Source organism: Pieris napi, chromosome 7 (assembly GCF_905475465.1).
Source record: "Pieris napi chromosome 7, ilPieNapi1.2, whole genome shotgun sequence".
In the NCBI taxonomy this organism is placed as follows: domain Eukaryota; kingdom Metazoa; phylum Arthropoda; class Insecta; order Lepidoptera; family Pieridae; genus Pieris; species Pieris napi.
The window spans coordinates 4,655,141-4,680,972 of NC_062240.1; the positions used below are offsets into that span (position 1 = coordinate 4,655,141).

Consider the following 25,832-nt stretch of genomic DNA (forward strand, 5'->3'; position numbering starts at 1 on the left):
AAATTGTTCTAATACATTTCTTTTGAGCCTTAAATTGATCACTTACTTAAAACAACGATCATTAAATAGGTCTACCCACTTGTTACATAACTTACATACAATTTAGTATCATAATATAACATATTTCTATGTCACATTGAGCTTACTTTTCTTAAGACCTCTGCCCTATTTATTCAATATATTTTGGCATCATGCGCTCCAATCGAGGGGCTACCGGGCTCTTCTTGTCTTCCAAATAGGCAAAATCCTTTTTGGTGAACAATTACATACTTGCGTTTTTAAATTTTTACATTGCTTTTGTTCTGCGTTACCGCATGATTACATAACCAACTGACCTAACAAGGTATGTAGTTACCATAAGGTACACGACATAATCCTCTTCTAGCGTATATGCATAGGTGACATCGGTTCTCTCAAAGGCTATCCTTAATAACATGGCTTTGTAAAGCGACAAAGACAAGTTCATATACCGCTGTTTGCTTACTAGATAAGATAGTGACATGATGCAACCGTAACCCGGGGGCGGTTAAAACAAGCTTCATTATTTCAAGTTAAGTTAATTACACTTTTTTTTAAGATATAGATTCTCGTTGGTATCAGTATTGATGTGGATGGGGAAAGCTCGACACGTTTATTGGCGGAAGATAAAAACAAAAAATTAAATAAACAAATGAAGATGTTCCACAGATTGACATACAGGCTTTGTTTCTATTTTCAAATCTGACAAACGTCACTCTCAATTGATACTGCTTCAAATATCTCCTGACAGATATTCCCTAATGACGTTTGACATTTCTAACAGTGATAGAAGTGAAATTTTCTCTAATTAATTAGAGCTAAAGTGTTCTACACGTAGATTTAAAAATGGAACGGCTAAGTGAGCACGCGTCATTACAATCTCGGCTTTTAATTTGCACACGGAATGGATGTAGTCTGTGAATGGAGCATTGTTAATCACGGTTTCATTATAACAATTACTGTACGAGATTAATGGTAATGAAGGTTATATTGTCTGTTAAATGATGGCTATTCACCGAATTTGAAACCATGAATTTTGAATAATGAGTGCAAAATTTTGAAAAATTAATTGTAGATTGGCTTGTAAAAATACTAAATTGATTTTTAAGTACGTTGATTATTATTCTTCTGAACTATACAGAAAATATACACCTAAAATGCAATCAATAACCGTTATAAATTCAAAATGGACGCCTTTAGCTAGTTACATTTTCCACTTACATTAGTACTATCTTTGAAAGTGTCGTATCACACAGCCCTAACATAAGTCTAGGTATAGCGCTAGAAGGGTTCTTGTGTCCCCAGCTTCATCAAAGAGTTGAGTACTAAGGTTCTAAGCTAGGGTTCACACATTCTTTTATTTTTAAACTTTTTGTTTAGTTATAAACAAAATATACAACGATTATTGAAATATTTGTAACAAGTTAACTTCAGCAAAAATATTTATTTTGTTTGGTAAAATTGTTTTAAACTCATATTTTTGGTTTTTAGACCAGTAAATAAGGCTTTATTTCTGTTTTTATTTTAGTAAGTAACCTATTACGGTGTATACGGAGTCCTGCTAATATCTATTGACTTATACTAAATACATTTTTACACAGTGGAGTTCTGTCTGGAACAACACAATTAATGTTATAACGAAAATACCTTAATATATATACCTTATGTACGGCACATATCAAATATCATTCGAATTAACGGAATCATAAAAATAATATATTTAAAAGAAAATAATATTTTGAAGTACCAACCCTAGTGTACTATCTTGCAAAGGGGAAAATTCAATAATACTTAGACATCATCAATATGTCTGACTGTATTTAAAACTTTTTAATTTTAACAAGACCGTGAACGAATGGTTTTCACGTTTTCTTTGAGTTTTTAGAAGTATAGTTCCTCTATTAAGTTTTTTTTTAAATTTAGAATTTTATTTTGAATAAAATTTTATCGTGACCTTCTTATTTTATTACCTATATTATGTTAGTAGCTTGCGTTTTTGTGTTACGATACGTTTCATTCCTATCAGCAATTAAAAATCAATTAATACATACAATTATTTTATGTTGAACTAAAAACTTTTTTACTTAAAAAGAAAGGTCAATGTAATTTTCAAAATGTGTATAGACTTTCACATACTATTTTTAATAAAGTAATTAACTCCTTACATTGAATACGAAGTTATTATAAAAAATCCCATTTGAGTCTTGAAAATATTAACAAGTTTTGTCAGGTTAAAATTTTACAATTCATACTACAACTACACTAGCTGCCCCCGCGAACTTCGTTTCGCTTTAATGTGATTTTTTTACATAACCTACCTTTTTTAGCAGCTACATACCAACATATGGAACATTTTGTTATGCTACCCCATATAGACTGTTCGCTTATCTTAAATTTTCTTTCCAAAAAACGCGTAGGCGTTTTTCTCTTCTACACCAGTGCATACTGCAGTCAACGAGTTGTACATCCTTCCGTAGCATTCACCTTTGTACTAGCTTCAAAGCGTCTAGTTTTTGTTCACATAATCTTTGAATTAAAACAATCATGAACAACTGCGGCGCATTCTTGAATATTTATATTGTTTTTACCTATTTGACATTTACCGTAATTACTTAAGTATTTACACGTAGGGTTATCAATATAGAAATATTTATTATTCCCGTATTTACGCTAGAATTGTTATAACAAATCTTTTATCTGTTAACCAGACTTATCTATAAGATTACAAGTTTACAACGTAATAGTATAATAGACAAAGAAGTATTGTAACAAGTAGGTAAACACTAACTGTATACGGCCGTTATACAATCGTTGCCTTTTGGCATACACCGCTGACTTCTTGGAATAGGACTAGACTATCTTTAGATTCAGATTATTCTAACTGACATTCGATATCATATTAATATAAGCCCTGGAATATATAGGCCACGAAGTGAATATGGTTTAAGATATTTATTTCGCATTAAGAACAACAACATTACAACACAACATAACAACGTTAAAAAAGTACAACAGCAGGCAAAACAGAAGACATAGACAAAAATACGGCAATTACATTTTTTTAACGGTTACACAATACAAGAACAGCCCTGCGATTCTGTAACTCACTTTTCGAACTCACACAGCGGTTTTCGCATCGGCGGTCGCTCTGAAATCAGTTGTGAACCAGTCATTTTATGATTTGGCATTCTAATAAACAATAAACTACAAGCTCCCACCTTTTCAGAATGCCAAATCATAAAATGACTGCTCCACGACTGATTTGAGAGCGACCGCCGATGCGAAAACCGCTGTGTGAGTTCGAAAAGTGAGTTACAGAATCGCAGGGCTGCACAGTATTATTTTGTTCCTTTTTTGAATTTCCGTCAAACGGGATGAGATCGACGCGTCTTATTTAGGAATGTTTTAATAATGTTAAAAGATGATTTTTTTTTTGGGTTACAATAAAGAGATGGATACAAAGACATGAACTTCAAATTTCACGTACAGCGCGTTTATTGTCCCATTAAGTCACAAATGGTGGGATAATTCAAGACTCCGTTATGTGTCGGATTAACACCACAAAACGTGCGGTTTCAAAATTTTGTTATACATATTGATATTCAAAAGTAAGGGTCCTTTCCTGTATGAACAAATATTTTGTATCTTTCGCACCATTTGAAGTATCTTTGTCGCATGTTATCGTGTATCTAATCTTTGATTTCAATGTTTGAAAGTTTTAATACAGAGTTTATGCGATCGATAAAATTATTATTGCACTGTGTACTGTCCTACATGAAAATTGGGACGTAACCAATCGGAAACCTAATTCGTTTTTGATCGATTGCGATAAAAATTATTTTTACACCTTTGACGTCAGACCATAGATTTTGTCAGAGATTGTATATAGCTGGTTTCAATTAAAACTTCTTGTATTCGTTTTAATTACTGTCTTATTATTAAATAGGAACTAAGATCAAACTAGTCTCTCTACAAACGTTGTGTAAAAAAAAAAAAAAACATGGCGATTAAAAAGAGTGGCGGACAGTTTATTGCCAGTTCTTCTCTTCCGTTCTACGCCCTTGATTTGAGAACTTTCAGTAAATGTAAAATTAGAAGCATTAATATTTATTTCTTTAATCACGAATCACAAGTGTACATTGTGTTACCTACGTGAATAAATGATTTTTGAATTTGAATTTGACTAAGGTATATTTATCTGCTCGTCACAGTATTACACAATATACTACTTCAACCAAAATCCATTCGCTTCTTTATACAACATTCTTAAGATTTTTTACTCTACAGATTAATAGATAAACAGCTGATTTTCGATACTAAATCCCTTGCGTATTGTATGGAATACAATGCTTTCCATTTTACGCTTCATTCGTTATGGCCACTTTATCAATACGAGAGTGGATAATCCTTAACTTTACATCTTGATAAGGAATTGCAGATCCAAAGCTCAAATAAGCATTGAAGCAGACACATTTTTGTGTGTTCTTTCTAACACAGGCAATTCCTTTTCAGTCTTTTTTTATTATAAGTTTTTTATTAAATAACTTGTATCATTACGAACTATATGTCACTGTTATATGTAGAACTACTATAGGGTAGTGTTGGCTTCAGTGTGCGACTTGTATTCCTGAGGTCGGAGATTCGCTTCCCGGCTCTTCAACAATCGACTTTCGGTCTATGTGTGCATTTACCAATGCCTCGTATGTTGAAGGAAAACAGCATGTCTTAAACTGAGAAGTCGACGGTGTGTGTTAGGCACAGAAGGGTAATCTTGCCCATTAGAAAAAAAACAGAAGATAACGAAACACATACTGATCTGAGTTGTTGTTACAATGCATGTTTTTTTATATGTACTAATAAATCTTTTTATTTTCAGGTAATTCACTAGGTTATGTGAAAGAAATCGTAAGTTGATACGACACTACTGTAAGTTGTTGGTTTTCTTTTAGTTATAGTTTAAAAAAACAATAAATTTTCAGTAGATAATTAATAATATTTAGTTTCAAGTAAAAATGCACGAATCTTTCGATGTAAGACTGTTTTCATCACGTGTTTTAAATCAACATCAACAAAATAGTCGCTATTATGATCGTTCAGATACAATATTTCTTTGGATTATTTACACAGAATAATGAAACGCGTCTGCTTGCGTCCCATGGGCTGGAAAATAGGGCTGGGCAAATAAGAATGTAGTTTTGTACGAAGGGTAGATATAAGCGGTCTTTGTTTGAGTAAGAGTGGTAAAGTGTAACTTTCATAATACGATTCAAGTTGGTCGAGGAGATACAGCTCGAGCCAACTTGAGATTTTGTATGATGAGTGTGTTGATATATTTATACCGAATATATTATATTGTAATTGCTTTTATTATTAAAATATTTCTATTTCTTAAATAAACTGATAAACAATATTTTATTATAAATAATTGCAATCCAAATTTATCATAAGTTTTTCAATTAGCACTTAAAAGTTATGATAATAAGAGATAACCGAAAGTAGGAGTATGAGCGTTAAGATTACAGATTTGAGTAACCAAGTTTAGTAGTAGTAGGTTAATTAGAATTTTTTTTTGACACTTCGTGGTATTACAAAACTATTACAATGACAAAATGTCATTTTAAGTAAAAAGTATATAGAATAAAGTTAAGTGCCACAATTACGAAAATAAAAAATGATATAATTACTAAGAAAAGATAAAAAAACAATTATATGTAAAAGTTAGTAATATTTATACTAAACTTACTTTTTGGCTATGCCACTGGTTCTAAACCGTGACGCATTACGGTGGTAAATAAAAACTTGTAAGTGGCGACCCTACCCTCCCTTATAACGTAAACAGCAGCGATGATGGAGACGAACCACCTTCCTCTAATGGAACGTTACTTATCGAAAGGGATATTTATTTTTAATCTGCCAATAATAGCCGTGTTAATGCGTCGTTAACGAAAATTAAACTATTTAACTTTAGTTATTAAAATTTTGTTCTTGCACCAAATACGTAAATTTTATTATTATTTATAATAATAATATATTTATAATAATAATAATTATTATTATTCTTGAATTATTATTCATAAATAACGATTCTTATTCATGTGTCTTTATACTAAAATCAGAATTTTTTATTGGACCCAAGAGACAGATTTGACCCTAGTTTCAATTTTGAAATTCAATATTGATCCCATTATTTATACTAAAGCCAAAATACATAATAAATATAATAATTCAGATGGCTGCATTATTCTTTACAGTACCTATATAGCCGAGGTGAGTAAGTTCTTTAGGTAATACCGCCGCCCATAGACACTAACATTACCAGAGGGCTCGTAAGTGCGTTGCCTTTTGAGAATTGGTACTCTCTTTTCTTGGAGGACTCTAAGTCGAATTGGTTCGGAAATACATCGGTGGGCAGCTGGTTCCACATAGTGGTGGTGCGCAGCAAAAGCGCTCAGTTGTGAAAAAAACTAAAGAATTACGAATGAGTTTCAATAGATAGTTAATCGAACCTAAAATGTTGGTAAAGTATCCGCAGACTGATTAGCTCAAGTCAAGTCAAAGTCAAAAATCATTTCATGTAGGTAACACAATGGACACTTATGAACGTCAAAAAAGAAACATTAAATGCTTCTAATTTTACATTTACTGCCAGTTCTCAAATCAAGGGCGTAGAACGGAAGAGAAGAACTGGCAATAAACTAATATAGTTCTATTACCGTTTTCACCTAGAATAAACAACTTAACGCTTCAAATGAATGTATAAAATTAAAATTGCAAAGGTTGAACGCCTCGGTTTATTCGCCGATTTTTATAAAGATACTGTTGACATACATACCTTTGTGCCCGCTGGCCTCGACGGCTCTTCACCTACATCGGTGGAAAGGCTCAAAGCTTTGCCTATAAGTCGTTTAGGTAAAGTTACACCTTGGAAAATTCAGGCAAAATTACAAAGGTGCGAACTTTGAAAGCTCCTTCCTTTCATAAGAATGATTTGTCACAACAGAAAGCATGCCTTGATGATGATGGAGACGTGAGTTCTATGATGCGTAATGTTCCACCACACTATGTTTTCTAGCTTCAGTTAAAACCTTTAAACACTCAAATTTGTTTTTACGTCTGTTTTACTGACTATAATAGGTTTCATGAAACTAGAAAAAGCTCAGAAAACTGAAGGTAAATATACAATTTGAAAAAAGTATTTGACAGATTAAACTTTAAATTAAAAGGTAAATTGTAGGACATGACTAAGTGAAATAAGGAGTGAGATTTCGTACGAATATTTGTAACTAAACTGTTTTTATATATTTCCCTTTTGTCATGTTTCTCATATCTTCCGTCACCATGATATAAAAGTAACTACATGTCATATAGCCAAGACCCGAGAATAATACAAGGTTTCATATTGTTTTGCTACAATAGAAATAAGATTTTAAGAGAAAATGTACCTCATCTAGCTCCTTGCAGTAGAACAGAAACCTTTATTGTTTTGTTGTTCTTTAGCGTTTTATGTATAACGGAATACAATTTCTTACTTTAAATCTGTTATCTGTCTTTCATATCTAAAGCGTTAATAAAATCCGTAGATGTCACTTCAATGTCATTAAATACCGTTAAAGTAATTAATCTGAAACTCCAAAAGTTTGTGAAGAATTCCAATTCTCTCGCTTTTCTGTCAAGTCGAAGAGATATTATGGGGTTATCCTTTTTAGTACAAAGTTTGGTCATTATTACGTTACTAACAAGCGTTCTTTACATTTGTAAAACTTAAAAAACTAATTCCTTATATCTTTAATGCGTAGGAAATAAAAGGTTTTATACCTACACATGTTACTTCTTACCTACAATGTCTACTATAACTATGAAGGTATTGTCCATACAACTATTCAAACGAAGATAGTTCATGCTTAATGTCTCAAGTAATTTCAAGTGTAAAATTTGAAGTAACATACAGTACTGTGTAACTCAATAGTGATCACGACTAATGTTAAGATTTTAAGAGAACTACATAGTGTGAAATTTCAAAAGCGTCGGAGTCGGTAGTGAGACAAGAGATTCCTCGATCAACTACTAGATTACGTATTAAGATATCTATAAATTCTACTGTAAATCAGGCGCGTGGCATGGAAGTGACGCCCCATATTTAGAAAGCTAATGATGTGTTGAAGATGCTTCCGCTTGTTGAACATCAATTAAGTTATTGAGCTGGACGGGTTAACGTCCTAATTTAAAATTACCACGAAAAAAAAATTGTAAGTTTAGGACCTCATTAAAGCGTTCTATCTAGTAGACCTCATCCCTGTCATAGGTTTAAACCCTAATTGTGCACCGCTGAAAATGGAAGGAAAATGGAAGAAACCGGCAACCAAAAAGTCGTGTGTCAGACACAGAATGCTGATCACCTACTTGCCTATTACAAAAACAAATATAAAAATCTGAAGCTCATACTTAAAAGGTAGTAACGCCGTAAAAGTAACTGGTCTAATTATTAATAATAATTAATATTACATAGGTTATAATAATACTAAAAATCCATTAAGTAACTTCAGTACCACAAATTCAGATCAATCCATTCAGCGAATTGATTTGAACATCATAAAGCGTCTTAAGAGACAAATACCTACATAACATAGTAAAGTTTGCATTCGCAATACTATAGCATTGCTTTATCAAGTTCTAACCATACCTATTTATCAACCCCGACTTAATAGCAAGCAACATTTTTCTTATTTCTCCCTCACCCCAGGTTCAACAATAAAGTTGACTGAACTAAAATTACTACAAAGTAACAAAACGGCGGGTAAGCCTCAAACAAGTACCAGCTAGTACGTTAAATTCCACAGTTTCAAACAATGGTCGATAAAATGTCGACGGTGTAATTGCTGAGCCGAGCTTTCTAGAAAAGATGAACTAAAACCATTCAAAGAGGTTTTTAACCAAGTTAAAGAGGTTTTTGGAACGTAAATAGTGATAACAGCGCTTGAAGATAAGATTGTTCGTCACCGCGTCTTTGATTAGTCTATTTTTGACTATTTAACCGCAAAGCTAGCGCTGTTCTGCATCTCAATACTGATTAGAACATGAAATTGCCTGTACAATATTAATACTTCATAAGTAATTGATGTTTAGCTGATTGCTTTTCACAGGATTTGCATTTTGTGAGAGACTAGTATGCGGAATAAGAAACTGTTTCTCATGTATATGTCACCGTAAAATTGTAAACACCGTTAGATTGTAATCTATCTCGCGAGATTATAAACTGTCGAAAGATTGTGAACCTCAACGAACTGCTTACAATTTAACGTATTATTATTCGGTAGTTATATGAAATTGTTGGAAAGTAAAATTAATCTGTAATTAACCAAAGAAGTTTGAATGACAACTAAGTTAGTGTAGTACAATCTACCGAATAATAATACGTTAAATTGTAAGCAGTAAGCTGAGGTTCACAATCTTTCGACAGTTTATAATCTCGCTAGTTAGATTACAATCTAACGGTTTTTAAAATTTTACGTTAACATATACATTGCTTACATAACTCATTCGTCATTAGATATTTAATGTAGAGGTCATATTCCAATAACCGATATATTGCGAATGTTGATTAATTAACTTTTGATTGTAAAATATATTGTAATACACGGTGAAGGTGAATACAAACTTAAAGTCCAAAATACAGATAACAACAAAAGTAGAATCAATTTGACAATTCATTCTTACATTCATTGTGATCGCACAGACTGTTTAAAGTGTTCTTGTATTGTCTACGCAAAAATACTTTCCATTTCCATCATGTACGTCAAAGAGATGAAAATGAAATAGGGCACAAGGAAACGTTTTAAAAGCGTCCAACAACACTGGCTTTGAATTCCTATTGCGATACGAGTATTGCGAATGTAATGCGGTCCATTAGCTGCCACTATCGAGGTTCAGAGGCTAGTCGTAAATCAACCGTCAATGTACCGATAGCGACGCAATGCTCCCGATTCGTGACAACATTGAATTGGGACAAACAAGTGCGGAATTGAATTGGTTATTGTCATTCATCTTCATTTTGCGTCACTGTGTTGTCAGTTCCCGAGTGAATGTAGATTTCCTGTTTCCTAATATTTCTAATCCTACCTGATTGTACGCAACTATAGACTTTTTGAAAAATCTGTTCCCTTTTGTTTGTTATTTTATTAAAAATAATTCTGTATGATTGACTGCAAGAACTATTAAAGCATACTGGGCCAAGCTTTTAAACAATTTCTGCATTCATCCTCAATGGCTGTTACTGAAGTATATCATGTATGTCCTTTATTCAAAGACTTCAAACGCGGCTTATTAATCATACAGAATAAATTTTTCAAACTATCAAGAACAATATTTAATATATGTTCATTTTAAGCGTAACATTATACTATTCAATACAGGAGCATCCCAGCTGAATAATAATGCATTCTTTTCAAAACGCGCCACATCGAAGAATTTGTATACGTGACAGTTTTTATAATCTGTTCTCATTCTCCGCTTTTTATAATCTGTGTTTCTTGCCCTCCGAACGCGTAGTTCACACTAAAAATGTTTTTCGTGATGGCTACCCCGATTGTTGATAAGTGTCGTGAGGTTTTTTATCTTAGGTTAACTATCTGGGAAATGGTGATAAAAGCGGTACAAAGATGCTTTGAGAGTTGTGTTAAGTGTATGCGTATATCCGCCAATGTGTCAATGCACTTAGAGACATCTAAGTGCATACTAATAACTACTGACACACAAATATATCGCGTAATATGAAACCCAGACGTATTTTGAATAAAGTTTTAACTATGTTTTTAGTTAAGATGTTACCGACCGACCCATAAAATAAGAAACTCTGGGGGCGCTAAATTATCTAGCATTATAGCTACAGTAGTCATACACTACAAAGAGAGAACAAGAGAACAAGATTTGTGATTTTTTTTAGAGGGCAAGAGTCCATTCAGACTTGCTTTCCGATAAATACTTTGTTATATTGTAAATAACATTTCATAATTAGCTTTCAATAAATAACTCACAATATCCAAGTCTTAGACCACGCACAATAAAGCCGACATTTTGACAGATGACATTGATGACAATCCATAATGAATTTATGATTGTTGCCATTTGAAGAAATTAGTTCCCGTTAAGGATTTTTTATTTTATCGGTTTTAATTAAATTATAATCATTCCGCAACTGAAATATAAACGACACAAGACATCTATTTAATATTCAAAATGATGAAACATTCAGAATTATAATGAGCCATCGTTTCAATTCGCACTAACTCAAGTGGCGTGTATTGAATATCGCTATCAATCAGCCACTTAATAGCGTATTTGCTAAGGATTTCTTAGTACTTAGAATATAAACATGAGGAGTGAAATCAAGATTTCGTTAAAGCTTACACATGGCTAAAATCAGTGGCGATATCGGGACAATGGTGGTGGGAATAAAAACGGCTTATAGTTCGAATCGGCAGAAGCATACTCATAAATACCATAAATTAGGGTTTGTGGCGGCGATCTAGGGTACTCCCCAACACTTTCCCAATATTGCCTCTGTTTTAGGGCCGTGTGTAGACTGTTGTGAGTGCTTTTTCTCTACGGAAGCCTGAAGATGGTAAGGCTATACTATTAGATTAACGTAATCTCAAACAACGGTATGTAATTTTTATTTATTTATTATAACATGACACAATTATATGGTAGTTAATTATAAAGAAGCTAGTTCCCCACACTAGGGACATCCCTGTGTTGTGGGTTACCAGTACTCTTTCGTAGTTTATATATAATAAGTATAACAATACAAAACAATTAATCATTTTTAAATAAACAAAATGTAAAATTAAGACTTTAAAACAAAACGAGATTTATATATATGAAAACTAAACTACAACAAATATAATATGTATTATATACAAGACCTTAAAGTGCTACTAAAATACTGTGTGTGTGAGAGATGTGTATTAGTTTTTATGTACATACGCTACGAAAAAAGCATAAGTTAAAAATTAATTAACATTATAGCAAGGATTCTATGGAACTGAGGTCCGGAGGTTATTAGTGTAAAAGTTCATTACATTGTGTCTTCTTGTTGATATAACTCGTGACTATGCTTGAGAGGTTAAATTTTTTAAAATCTTTAATAAAAAATAAAAATAAATCCTTTCTATAAAATATCCCCAGATAGACCTTAACTTGATTTGAATTTATTCTACGTCTATAAGGCAGCAGACAAAAGCCTAAAAGGTTTACATTATGGGTGTAACCCCGTTGAATCAAACTACGTTGAACAGTTCGTTACGTTTTTATAATATCCAGGAGACTTATTAAGACCGTTAAAGCATGCTTGAAACAATGTTATTATAAACTTTTTTTCCATTTTAGAATACACATAAAGAAACAAAGCAAAAACAAAGCAATAAAAATTTATAATTCACGGGAATTTAAATTAAGAATCATGCTAATAGTGGTAATTGTATTGATAATCCACAGCTTTTAACGATAATATTTAAAAAGTTAAAAAAAAATATAGCCAAAGCTGATTATACCATAATATATACGAAGAACATTGTTCAAATAATGTTCTAATAATTTACTTGTTGAGGTATCTGTGGGAATGTGCAATATCCCACACATAGCACATTCCCGCAGACACCTCACACACACCTGTGTGTGTGTCAAGTTTTAATGTTGTTCTGCCACATTTTGCCACTTATTTATCATTTATTTGTTGGTATTATTATAATACATACCATTCGTTGGAATCTTGCTAAATGAATATTCCTACTCTATCTTTCTAATCTACTTTTTCTTTAGTCATTTTTATTAATGAAGATCATGTTGGTGTTGCTTATCTTCTTTCATTCTTCAAGCCTGAGCTTCTGTGTAAAGCCTGTAAGGACCTTGACCTGGTCTGTCCAGTAGGAGATCGGCCTCAGAATCTCGTGACTTCCACTTCGGTCACCACAAGCTTCTCTAAATTATCGGGACCTCGGCGTGGTATATATGTCAAAAAAAGTTCAGTATCTTTTGATAACACACTGAAGAAAAAAGTTTTTTGAACTGAAGAATTGAGTTTTATATCAACGATTTTAATGACCTAACTGTACTCGGATGTATAATTAAACCCTTTCGAACTAAGCGATCAATCTTAATTTCGCGAATTTTTGTTTTAGGGTTCCGTATATTGTTCTACACAAAAACTTCTAAAAAATATAGAGCTTAGTATTTATGATTATGATGAATTTCTTGTACTACACATTATTAGACACATCTATTGATCTATGGAAAATATTAGTTAAACGGTATTTTTATTATTTTTAAATCCCACAAGAACCTTTATGTTTTGTTCGCAGAATTTTGTATCCGTCTCGTAAACATATATTTTTCTGGCCTATTGCCAGTAGGTTCTGCATCTCACACGTGCCGTTGATTTTTGGGTATGCCAGTTTCCTCAGGATATTTTCCTTTACCGTGCGAGCAGGTGTTACGCGCACGTAGAAACAAAAATCCATTGGTACAACAGCCGAGATTGGAACACACGACCCCAAGGTTGAAATACCTAGTGGCACGCTAGTGCTTGCCTCTCTCAACGCAATACTGCTAGGAAATGCTGCAAGCTTTAAGTAACACGCCACTGGGACCAAACTCTTTAAATGCAGTGTAGTGTAGTGTTCTATTTTTATGAACAGACTAGCTGGCCTGGCGAACATCGTACCGCCTAACAGTCGATTCTCTCTCATTTTATATATATAGATTATATTTGATTTGATAATAAGGTGTAATTTGTTTAATTATATCTTTAATACAGGTTAGGAATATTCCAAATATTCATATGTAATACCACAAGAGCTTCAAAATTATCGGGTATTTCCCGATAGGTTCGTTGCAAACAATTAATATAGTTGTCATGACGACGACAGTCGTCATGACGACTCTATTTGTTTGCAACGAACCTTGAGGGAAATACCAGATAATTTTGAAGCTCGAGTGGTATTCGGTGGATTATTTTTCCGACCCAAATGTCGGCCAATAGAATTGCACCATGAGACGAAATGTACAGTTAACAAATAAGAATTTCATAATGAATAAAACAACTACTTAATACTTTTCTTGAAGCAACGACCAGAGAAAATTTTCACAAAAAATTTTCAGTATAATACCATGTAGGTTGTACCACGTGACGTCGAATGGTGCAATTCTATTGGCCGACATTAGGGTCGGAAAAATAATCATACGAAACCTTTTCAACGCCCGAAGTTGTTCACGTTTTACTGTTTTCGTTTATTTATCTCGATATGGGCAATTTCGGTGGAATGCGTCGGCCGGTCCGTAACTCTAATTATAGTGGAATCCAGCGTCATCCTTTATATATCCGCGCAATCTGCCTTTTTGCGAAATAAAAAATCCTTTTGGCACATATGGGAAACATTCTTGTAGTTTTTTATGTCTTTTGGCTTGTCGCTTCTTTACTTAATATTGTAATCTTAGTTAGAGATATAAATAACAGATATTAGAAGGGTAGCCGGGGTAGAATGGTACAGAATAGTGGAGGTCGGATTAACATGGCGATTGGAGGTTTTTATTTATTCACACTTCGTTGCATTATTAAAAAGAGTGGTGGAGAATTTATTGCCAGGTCTTTTCCGTTCTACGCCCTTGATTTGAGAACTGAACTGCATTTGATGTATATTTATTGTTTGACGTTCATAAGAGTACATTGGTCGTACGGCGAAATCCAATAATCACATTACATATACAGATGACAAATGAGTTCTATTCCCCATTGGGAGTTAGAGTACAAAGCTCAATAAAGCTAATGGGAGGCGTATGAAGTTTCAGCGATGAGCAACATCGCAAAATTTATAGCGAACCAGAGACATCCGTTCATAAACCACGTCCGTCGAACACAAATAAACTTAGTCTTGAACTATTTAGTTTCGCTAATGATGAACTATCGTCAGTGATGGAACCAGCTGCCCACCGATGTATTTCCGTACCATTTCTTATCAGACCGGCGAGCCCTATAGTAATGAGTGTCTATGGGCGGCGGTTTCACTTCAAATCAGGTGAGACTCCTGCCTGTTTGCCCAGGGGTATAAAAAGTGGTTGATGTTGCTACAATATATTAGTGGCATACGTGCTCAAGCGCATATCTATTTTGCTTCGCTTTTCGTCATGCAAAGTTACCAATGCCCCAAACTAAACCAGTCTATTGCACTCTTTTAACTAAGTATTCTTATGTCACTCTATCAAATTATTTTTACGCTGTTATGGAAAGAGACACGTGTACTTTCTTGAAACGTTTCAATTACTGAATTTTTCATAGGTTAAATGAGTTTCATGGTAATACCTGTATTACCATTACCATGAAACTGTTATGTATTAAAGTGCTTGTTTTTGAACATTTTCTCTCAACACGTGTTTAGGCACGCACTTTTGAAACGTAGGGAAAGAATTGTGCATGCCATTGCTTTAAAAGTCGACAACCTTTATAAAGCTTTGCAGATGTTGACTTTATTCTCAGATACACGTCTGCTTTTTAGGTGCCTTTTTGATATGTGTAGTCCCTGTCCATTGGTTATACTATAAATTATCCATAGAATATCATATTTAGATGTAAGATGCTATACCAGCACCATGATCAGAAAGTTCCTATTGTAATTGTTTAAGTTACCCTGAGTACATAGTTAAAGAAAGCAATGACGGATATCAAACAATATGTTGCCTTTATTATACAAATGCACTCATGCGGACCATAATTGTAATATAAACTATGCCATACCCGTATATCGATTTATATCTGCAAGGAAAATATGTTAATGCGTTTTCGTGTTATATTAAATTTTCCATTTTAACTTTCCTTTTAATAAGTTACTTATGATGATTTAACACGATATTATCTTTGGAATATTCTTCATTATTTTATTATTACAAATGAGCAATTGTACGGGAAAAGAACATAAATTATTCTTGATTATAAAATTTATTTAACCTTTGTATTATTTGTTTTCAATCTTTGGTTTTCAATCACTAATAGAATACTCGATGAAATAGACCAATAGTGACGTAAGTGTAAACACGTTTGATAATAAAACTATTCATAGTCATTTTTCGTCAATATTTTCGATCAAAGAAATTCTGTAATAATTTCTTTGATCGTAGTACTAAGATTATTACAATTACCTGATATCATTTGTCCATTCCATAACTTCAATTTTCGATTTACGTCCAAAATACCTGTAGTTAGTATTACGAGTACATTTTTCAATAGAACAATTGTACGGGCGCTAACTAACGAAAAGTTTACAAAAATATGAAAAAAGTTGCCTGTTCGACACAGGGTTGGGTGTAGATACGATTCGTAGCAATTACTATTATTATTTTGTTTAGAAAACGGTCGTTAGACCAAATTTAAGAGTAGTCGTCAAATGATCTAAATTATTTTATACAATCGATTTAACACCGCGGGTCATCATGAAACGTTTTGATGGCTTCATTGTGCTCTCAGCTTCGTGGTGGTCCGTAATTGTTGTGGGGTTGTCATCAAGTAGTGTTATTATGACTTAAATTTAATAGACTAGCCCACGGCTTTTGGGATATTTTTTCTTTTTTTGAATGAACGTTAATTTGTCAAAGACAATGCTTTAAAGCTTCGCCAATTAAGCAGTTTTAAGCTCTACTTGGATTGTATGTCCCAATATAAGTTTATAAAACCACAGTCTAGATTTGAGTTTATATTACTAGCATGACTTCCTTAAAGAATACATTTTTTTTAAACGGCAAATTACTACAATTATAGTAAGTATTCTATACCCAAAATTCATAGGGTGCGGCCGGTATTACTGAAAATATGTTTAAGAGCCAAATTACTTATTATTATACAATTATCTTTTAAAACTTAATTTGAGCTGAATTCCTATTAACCAAATACCATTCTCAACCGCAATCCCGCACCATTCGTCATAAAATATCTTCCCAGATCGAATTCTATTTATTGCCACCTGCGACTTAACAGCTATATTTTGTAGCTTCAATAAAAATGATTGAAACTATTTGGAAAGCTATTATTTTTATGAAACTCCTGCATTGTTATTACCATCTGATACTTATATACCTTTAAATATATAAGTAGGTATAATTATGTTGGTGCTTTTGTTGAGTTATTTACCTTTACGTTACTTACTTTTTAATAATGAGGTTCATTAGTGTACCTACATAAATATTATGCATTTTTTATTTGATACAAAACCTTTTTTTTTTCAAACTTCAATACAAAAATACTGTCAAAAACAAAGATGTGAGCAGATAAGCGTCAATTTGAGTTATTATATTTAAACAAGTTTTAATTACCGTAAAATTAAACTTGTAATAAATGTGTTGTAGGGGTTATTTTTCGTTGAATTGCGTTAAACCACCTAAAAAAAATACTATTGTTATTTCAAGTCTTTTCAACACTATCAACTTTTTTTTAAACTAGGTCTAAGCACGAAGGTCAAACTAAAATTGTTTCTTTTTTAAAATAATAGTTAAGTATGAATCCGCCTTCGAACATTAAAATACCAACGCCGGTGGTCGGGACTATAAATTATCGGTTTACTCAAAATAATAGCTGTCGTAAGAAGTATCAAAGGTCGGATGTTACGAATTAATGATATCATCACGATACCTGTGCGAAGGTTGTTTAGAGGTAATAATAAATAAATCGATTTTTATGTGACCCAGATTACAGCTGTTACTAACTATAATAATATAAGGTATGAATATGGTTTAATCGTAATTATAGTATACTCTTACTTTATATTTTATTTGTCTTCTTTCTGTTTGTCTGTTTCAGTGTAAATAGATTTAAAAAAATCGTACTTTTTTTTTCAAAAAAAGTCTTATTGCTTCGCTTACATTTGTCTCTTTTCAACACAGCGTAAACACAATTTGACAGAAAGAGACGATATAATCCTTTAATTAGAAGAGTGCAATTATGAGTATTTTATAGATAAGGGCGCAACAATTAAAAAGGTCTACGCCGCTACAAATGTTGTCTTGTTTGTAATGTTTACAATTCCTTCTACAAGTGCTATACTATAGTTGAAGAAACGAAAAACCATAACAGAACATCTAGTGAGACTTTTGTGATGCTTCAGTGAATTCCTTTTTGACATTTTTTCGCCGAATCCTCATCAGCTTTAGTACTTTTAAAAGCTTTGAATAGTGCAGATTCACTGCGCATTTTAAGATCGGAAAACCAAAGACCAGGAAATATTATCCAAGAAATACGGAAGTGAAACCTGAATTGTTTTGAATAAGGATTTATATTTTACATAAAAATAACAAAACACAATCACTTAACTAAAAATAGGCCAAGCGCAGCTTGTTTAGCAGAAAACAGATTTTCAGTAGTAATATAAAGTTGGAGTGACGGCTTCTATTATACCACCAAGCCTTTGCTACAATATAATGAACACAAAAATTACTTAGGCAGTAGGTGATTAGCTGTGCCTTATCATCGATTATTGGAGTAACATCGTGACCTAGCGCGAACTATGAATCCCATATATACAATACGTTTTAGGTCATAAGAACGGGAGAATCTTAAGAGTAAGACGGTTTCCTTACTATGTTTTCCTTTACTGCATAGCATGTCATACTAGGCTAAGGTTTACAAACATTCCAGCGCTATATAATTATATTAGGGTGCATTGTTTTGCGACGATTGAATAATCAAATTTACAATACAAAATCCTTCAATTTGTTGCGATACAATGGCTTTTATTTAGCACCTCGATAAAGCTTTAGCACCGTGGGGTTGTGATTGAGGCCGAGGAGTCGGAATATTTTATTGATGTTTTTGGATTATTTGTGGATATCATGATAAATATAAGTTAGATGTTGTTTTTTAATATATGTTGATTAATTGTATAAGTTTCCAATGTATTTGGAAGAATAAGGATATAAGTCCATGTGTTGCGCACGTCTTCGTTCAAAAAAAATGTATACAATTCGATGCATTCCATTGTTTTAAACCTTCAATTGTAAAATTTAATTATGACTTTTATCGTAACATGCTCAATGCTCATATATGGTAAGCTTGCTGATATTCAGAGCAATTACGTTATAAAGTGTGACTTGTAAATTTAAGCTGTTATTATCACAAAAACACTCGCTAAGTCAGGAAGAAATTATCAAAGGGAAATATGAAATAAAATTACCCCACTTGTAGCGAGGGTGCTAGCCTCCGGGGCGGAATCTCTTTTCGCTTTAAATAAATCATTTCCCTCTAAAGTAGGTCGCTGAGGGTTTATGTTTATTTACAAGATAAACTGTCGTAAATGAATAGGGTTTTAACGAACTTTAAATTTAAAACGATTGGGCATTTTGTTTAATTGTCATTGGTCAAAATATCCAAGATTACAGATGTGGAACGTGTTGCGTTTTTCCGTTGGACCGTTTCACACCACTTCGCTTATGTGTTTTATAATTTTAAATTTAAATAAGTAATGCACTTTGGTAAAATTAAATCTGGTTTAATAGGATAAAAGTCTTTTAAAATTAACGGTTTTTTAATATAACAGGGGGCAAATGTGTAAGATGCTCATCTGATGTTAAGTGATAATAGACACTCACATTACCAGAGGACTGGCAAGTGCATTGCCGACTTTTAATAACGGTTACGAAACAAATTATTTATAAATAAGGTTAAGATATTATTTTAGCCACATTTTATTTTAATTAACATTCAACACAATTAGAAATATTTTTTTTTTTTATTAATAAAGTGCCTACCTTGACTTTTTAAAGCGTAGCGAACGCAACAAAAGCTCGCTAATATATTTAAAAATGTTGTTAACACATATATTAAGGGAGACAAGTCTCACACATTGCATAACGTTATCTTTCGCAAATTGTGGTTTTCAAATGTTAACACTCAAGTTAAGTGAAATATCTTGTCCCTGTTGTTGAAGGTTCATAGGTTACTGATAATAAGCTTCCGTATACGTCAATTGTTAATGATTCTATATATGGTTGAATCAATCAATCTTCTACTTATAGTCCCTGTATATTACTATTAATAATTATTTTCTAAAACATTGTTAAACATTATAACATAATGTTGGGCCTAACATTATTCCCTGAATGAGACCTAACATTTAAAATCAATACGAATATTTTTGTAACTCAAAGAAGATTAAACAATATGTGGTGCATCTCAGTAACACAGGCCGCTTTGGAAATATTAAAAAGAATTTATATTCTTACTGGAAGTCTCATGTAAGCTCATGAAACGAAGTTATAATGGCCTGTCTCAGAGTTTTATTCATAAGTTTGTTTGTACCAGAGATTAAAGAGGGATGCACTAAATCATACGCGTGCAACTCCGTTTGTTTATGCTAAGGTGTTAGTGTTTTTGTGTTTCTTAGAATTCGTCTAACTTTGAATGTTTTTTAGTTAAGTTCGTGCGTTTGCGTTGCGTTTTGAGGCAGTTTTTGTCGCCCACCACGTGGAACAAGCTATCTTCTGAAATATTTCCAAACCAATTCGACTTCGGGTACCTACTTCAAAAAAGCGTACCGATTCTTAAAAAAGCCGGCAATGCATTTGCGAGCCTTTTAAGTAAGTGTCCAAGCAGTTCGTTTCGTTACATATCGATAGTGTTAATATTGATTCACGCTTTGTGAACTTTTTTAAACAACCGAAAACTTTAGAGAAAAAGACACTGGAAAATGAAATCCAAAACACTCTTAGCCAATTTGTAAATATTTATATGTTCCTAATAATAATTAAATGTACGATTGACGCCAAATCATATATAAAATAGAATTACACAACTTCACAACTTATATTTTAAATTGTTTCTGTATGAAAATCGGTGTCATACGGCATAGTGCTAGAAGTATTCAATAGTAATATTTGACCAGTTGGTGATGATTTTATGAGACGAATCCCTCGTCTCTGTAAACATTAAAATATCAAAAGGTTGTGGTGTCGCACGTTATCCGCCCCTCACTTGGGGATGCCACTTGATTGCGGGGCAGCCCAAGGGATTAGCGCCAGAGATTGAGTCATTTACATGTTACTGACATGAAAACAGTGTTTGTTTTTGGTATCTATTATATATCGTAGACTGTTAATGTGCAAGCGCGTTATTTGTTTAATAAAAAAAATATCATTATTAAAGTTAGCTTTATTTCTCAATGTTAGTTACCATAGTCCTCCGAAACGGCTCAACCGATTTTTATCAAATTTTATATGCATATTCAGTAGGTCTGAGAATTGAATATTATCTGTTTTTCATACCCCTAAGTGATAAGGGTTGTCCACCCCTAACTTTTTATTTTTTGGATGAAATTTTTTTTTTTTTTATAATGTGCCATTAAAAAATACATACAACCCTAAATTTTCACCCCTCTACGATCAACCCCTATTTTTTATTATTGTAGATAGTTTATTTTGAACTAAAAAAATGTTTCCTAGAAATAATATACATAGCAAAACAACGTTTGCCGGGTCGGCTAGTTTTATTATAATTATTTGGATCTGTTTTAGATAAACCACATATTGAATTGAAATAATTACACACTCAACTCCAAATATCTAAAAACATACATGTATCCATTTAAAAAGGATTATGCAACTAGAAAATATAAATGTAAATAAATACTATATTATAATATCGCCTTGCTCCTTTCCCTGAAACCGTATCCCAGGATTAATTCATATTGACCCCACAAGCCAGCTATGCAAATTACATTGAACTCTCGTACCTCACTATTAAAGCTATATTTGCTTGTTTACCTTAAATCCGAATTATCCTAGTTGGGATGAAGCAAGCACGTCTAGGATGCGGTGACGCGTCAATAGTTGTATTAATTGAGATATTGTTATTGGAATATTTTATACTCTGTAGCTGTTTCAAAGGAATAATAACAATTCCTATGGATTATTATATAAAAGTTAACTAGCAAGCATGGATAAATGAGTTGTAATCTGGATAGCTTAATGTGATGAAAGTAAAATATTTTACATCAATAATTTTATACATAATATAACCAATAAAAAAACTTACAAAAAAATCAAATTGTAAATCGAAACTATTCTCGATCCACAAACAAACACACGGACAAAAGGTTTATATAAAGATGCAAAGAAATTGATGTTGAAACTTTGAACTTTTCTAAGCATTTTATTCTAGCAAAGATTGATATGGGTTAGCTATAGTATACTAAATAAATGTTTCATTACAATTTCTATTGTATCGAGAAATTAGTATTAATATAATTAATGGGTACATACGGGAAAGGTAAAACAAAATATTCATTGTATAATAGTACATAAATAGTAGTAGTAGTTGTGTGTAGAACCATTTGACATTATATAATAGTAATATTGAAACTCTATCAGGCAAAAGGGACCCGCCCTAATGTTGACAATTTCGTTACTATCGATCTCATCACGTTTTAATTTTTGACATAATAGTGTTGTTTATGTATCGATATTCTTGACAAGCAATAGATTAAGCTGTAAAAAATAAATTGTCTACTATTCTATAAAAAGTTAAAATGAAATGTCGAGATACACACAAAACTGTGACCGCAAATGATAAATGCCGCGCCATTACTGTTTAGCGTAGCTTTTATTTTTAATATATTGGTTTAATATTGGGTAATAGATAATAAATATGCGTGATGTAAAATTAAAATGACATGCCATAGACATTTTATCTCTGTTATAATCATTTGCAATTTGGCACGTCACTACGTCTTTAAGACCCCTGTTTCCGACCCCATCACTACCTTATATAATCTATGGGGCTGAAATAAGTTTAAACATCCGCTCGATGGAGAGTTTATTGCATTATGAGCGAGTTGGGGTGTGCATAGACAACCGTGACAGAATACTAACTTCCAATTTTGAATTTGAAAACACGTTCTCTTCTATTATTCATGGATTTTTTTTAATTTCAATGTTATTTTGAAGACGTAAAACAAATATCTTGTTCAGACCTTGATTATTTTTAATATTTTTAGTTAAAAAATGTATCACTTCGAAATTTGTATTCCTTTTTTAATATTATTCCTTAACAATCTTTATTAATTATATCATTATTTGCAGATGCCGGGGAATTATGTTCAAACAAAGGATGTTGCGGGCCCAATGCACGGCCTCGACTCACACAACAAGCGCATACGCAGCTAGAAGGGGCGCTAAGAACAGAGCTTACCAAGTTAGCCGATATCCTAGGGAACAAGGCGAAGAAATTTGATGGTAAGTAGACAGTACAAAACGTTTTCCTTTTTTGAATTTCGAACTGGAAATCTACACAAGCGGGAGTTATGTCAACGTATGGGCGTAAATGTCAACTGTCAACTAATATGAGCAATTCGTGTATCGCCCTACTCATTGCCAAATCTGAATGTAATTTGAAATATATAGTTTTAAAATATTCTCTTATATTTCACAGGAAAATTTATTCCATTAATAATATTAAAATAAAACTAATATTCGGTTATTAAAACGATGCTTTTATTACTGAAATGCAATGTCAAGTTCTTGTCAAGCACTATATCTTATGCAACGTTTGTGAGTAACATGTAATATACTTTGGAGTTTAATTGATTAAAAAAGAAATTGAAATCTTCGCAGCCCGATTTAAATCATGTTCAATGTTCAACATTTTACGTAAAAAACAGCTTATATAGGTTATAGTACGAGATCCGACCGCGTGATTTATACGTTCATATGTTTGATTAATAAAATATAATTTTTATCGATATTTATAACTAAACCAATGCAGATCCGCAAAGGTGGCCATCCAAATTTGGCCGCAATTAATTTTAATTAAAATGTAATTAATTATTTATTTTTGAACAATTACGTTCACTTGTAATTGTTAAAAAATATATTTCATTAGAAAGAAATATACCTGAGATACCGAGAAAGTTCAAGGTGCCATCCCTCACTTGGCCGCAACCTAATGTCAGCCAGGTGTAAACAGGTATAATTTCGTTAAATATATACGTTCATAATGTATTATCATGTTATACATACCAAATTGAAGATTAATTCTTTCCCTACATGATGAGATATAGGTGCCTATGCAAAAATGCCCGCAAATAGTGACTGCCAACGATTAAAGATAAATAAAAGCGAGAGAAACTTAAGATAAACACCCCATGTCGAATAAAGATAGAGCATCCCAGCTGCTTGTCGTTTTTATGCTACTGCGCATGCGTCCATAGATAAGGTGCTCAACTAGTAGCTCGCGTATTTGCTTGGAGTTTAAAATACTCCAAAAATTGAGCAGTAAAAATAATATGTCATAATAATTAATCTACCAAACTAGTGTTTTCAATATTTTTTCAACTAAAACAATATTGATATGATTGCAATATTCAGTACGGTATTTAGTTGAGCACCTTGCCTATGGACGCATGCGCAGTAGCATAAAAACGACAAGCAGCTGGGATGCTCTATCTTTATTCGACATGGGGTGTTTATCTTAAGTTTCTCTCGCTTTTATTTATCTTTAATCGTTGGCAGTCACTATTTGCGGGCATTTTTGCATAGGCACCTATATCTCATCATGTAGGGAAAGAATTAATCTTCAATTTGGTATGTATAACATGATAATTCATTATGAACGTATATATTTAACGAAATTATACCTGTTTACACCTGGCTGACATTAGGTTGCGGCCAAGTGAGGGATGGCACCTTGAACTTTCTCGGTATCTCAGGTATATTTCTTTCTAATGAAATATATTTTTTAACAATTACAAGTGAACGTAATTGTTCAAAAATAAATAATTAATTACATTTTAATTAAAATTAATTGCGGCCAAATTTGGATGGCCACCTTTGCGGATCTGCATTGGTTTAGTTATAAATATCGATAAAAATTATATTTTATTAATCAAACATATGAACGTATAAATCACGCGGTCGGATCTTAGACTATTAGTAAAATTCAATTGAAAAAAAAGTTACGGGTATGACCACAAGTGTGTATTAACCCTAGATCACTAACCTTATTTTACAACACTTATTACTAACCTTCGTCGTTTCGGCTACGCCGTACAAAAGGGAGGCTTCTAAGGGTTAATGGAATAAAATATTTATGTATGTTTTATTTATTTAATACAATAATCATTTGTTAACATGTTTATAAGTTTTTTATTTACTAAAATCGCAATTTAATTACATTTAAAGTATTTTAATTGAGACTAGAGTTATTACTTATTTGAAAATTTATGGTTTCATTCATGCTTAAATCTTATAAACTTATAAAAAACAAAGGCTTAAAAAAATATTAAAATATTAAAATTAAGTAATAAAATCAACAAAAGAAAGAAACATTTTAGAAAAAAACTATTAATTAATACATTTGTGACAAATGTCAAGTTTGTGTTCGCCACACAAGGTTTTGTTGCACTTGGTGCAACAACTCTTTGTCATTCTTCGCCTTACGGAGGGGCAAATGCAATATTTTTTTCTTTTTTTAGTGATAGGAAGACTAACTGCATCTTCTCTTTGATCATTGTCATGTGTAGAAATAGAACTACTGGTTCCTGGCATATTCAATATCGCTGTTATTGGGTTCCAGCAGTCCCGTTTGAAGTGTTGGAATTCGTAATCTTTTTTGCATTTGTAGCTCTTACTTCATTGGAATCTGTCTTTCTCTGGGTGGCTTTTACGTTTGTATTTAACATGATGCGAACTATCAGTTACAAAAAATAAGAAGCAAGAAGGCGGATCAAGTTCGTTTTTACAATTACGCGTGGGCCCAGGTCTAATATGAACAATATTTCTTGAGGCTGATC

General features: G+C 32.5%; 1 protein-coding gene across 1 annotated transcript in view; it reads left to right on the forward strand.

The window, feature by feature from the left end:
• LOC125051163 (glypican-6) overlaps nucleotides 1-25,832 on the forward strand; it is an 82,581-nt gene that overhangs the window by 27,213 nt on the left and 29,536 nt on the right. The window contains exon 2 of the mRNA XM_047651336.1: nucleotides 23,125-23,277. Within this exon, the coding sequence (XP_047507292.1) occupies nucleotides 23,125-23,277 (153 nt within the window). The remainder of the gene's footprint in view (nucleotides 1-23,124; nucleotides 23,278-25,832) is intronic.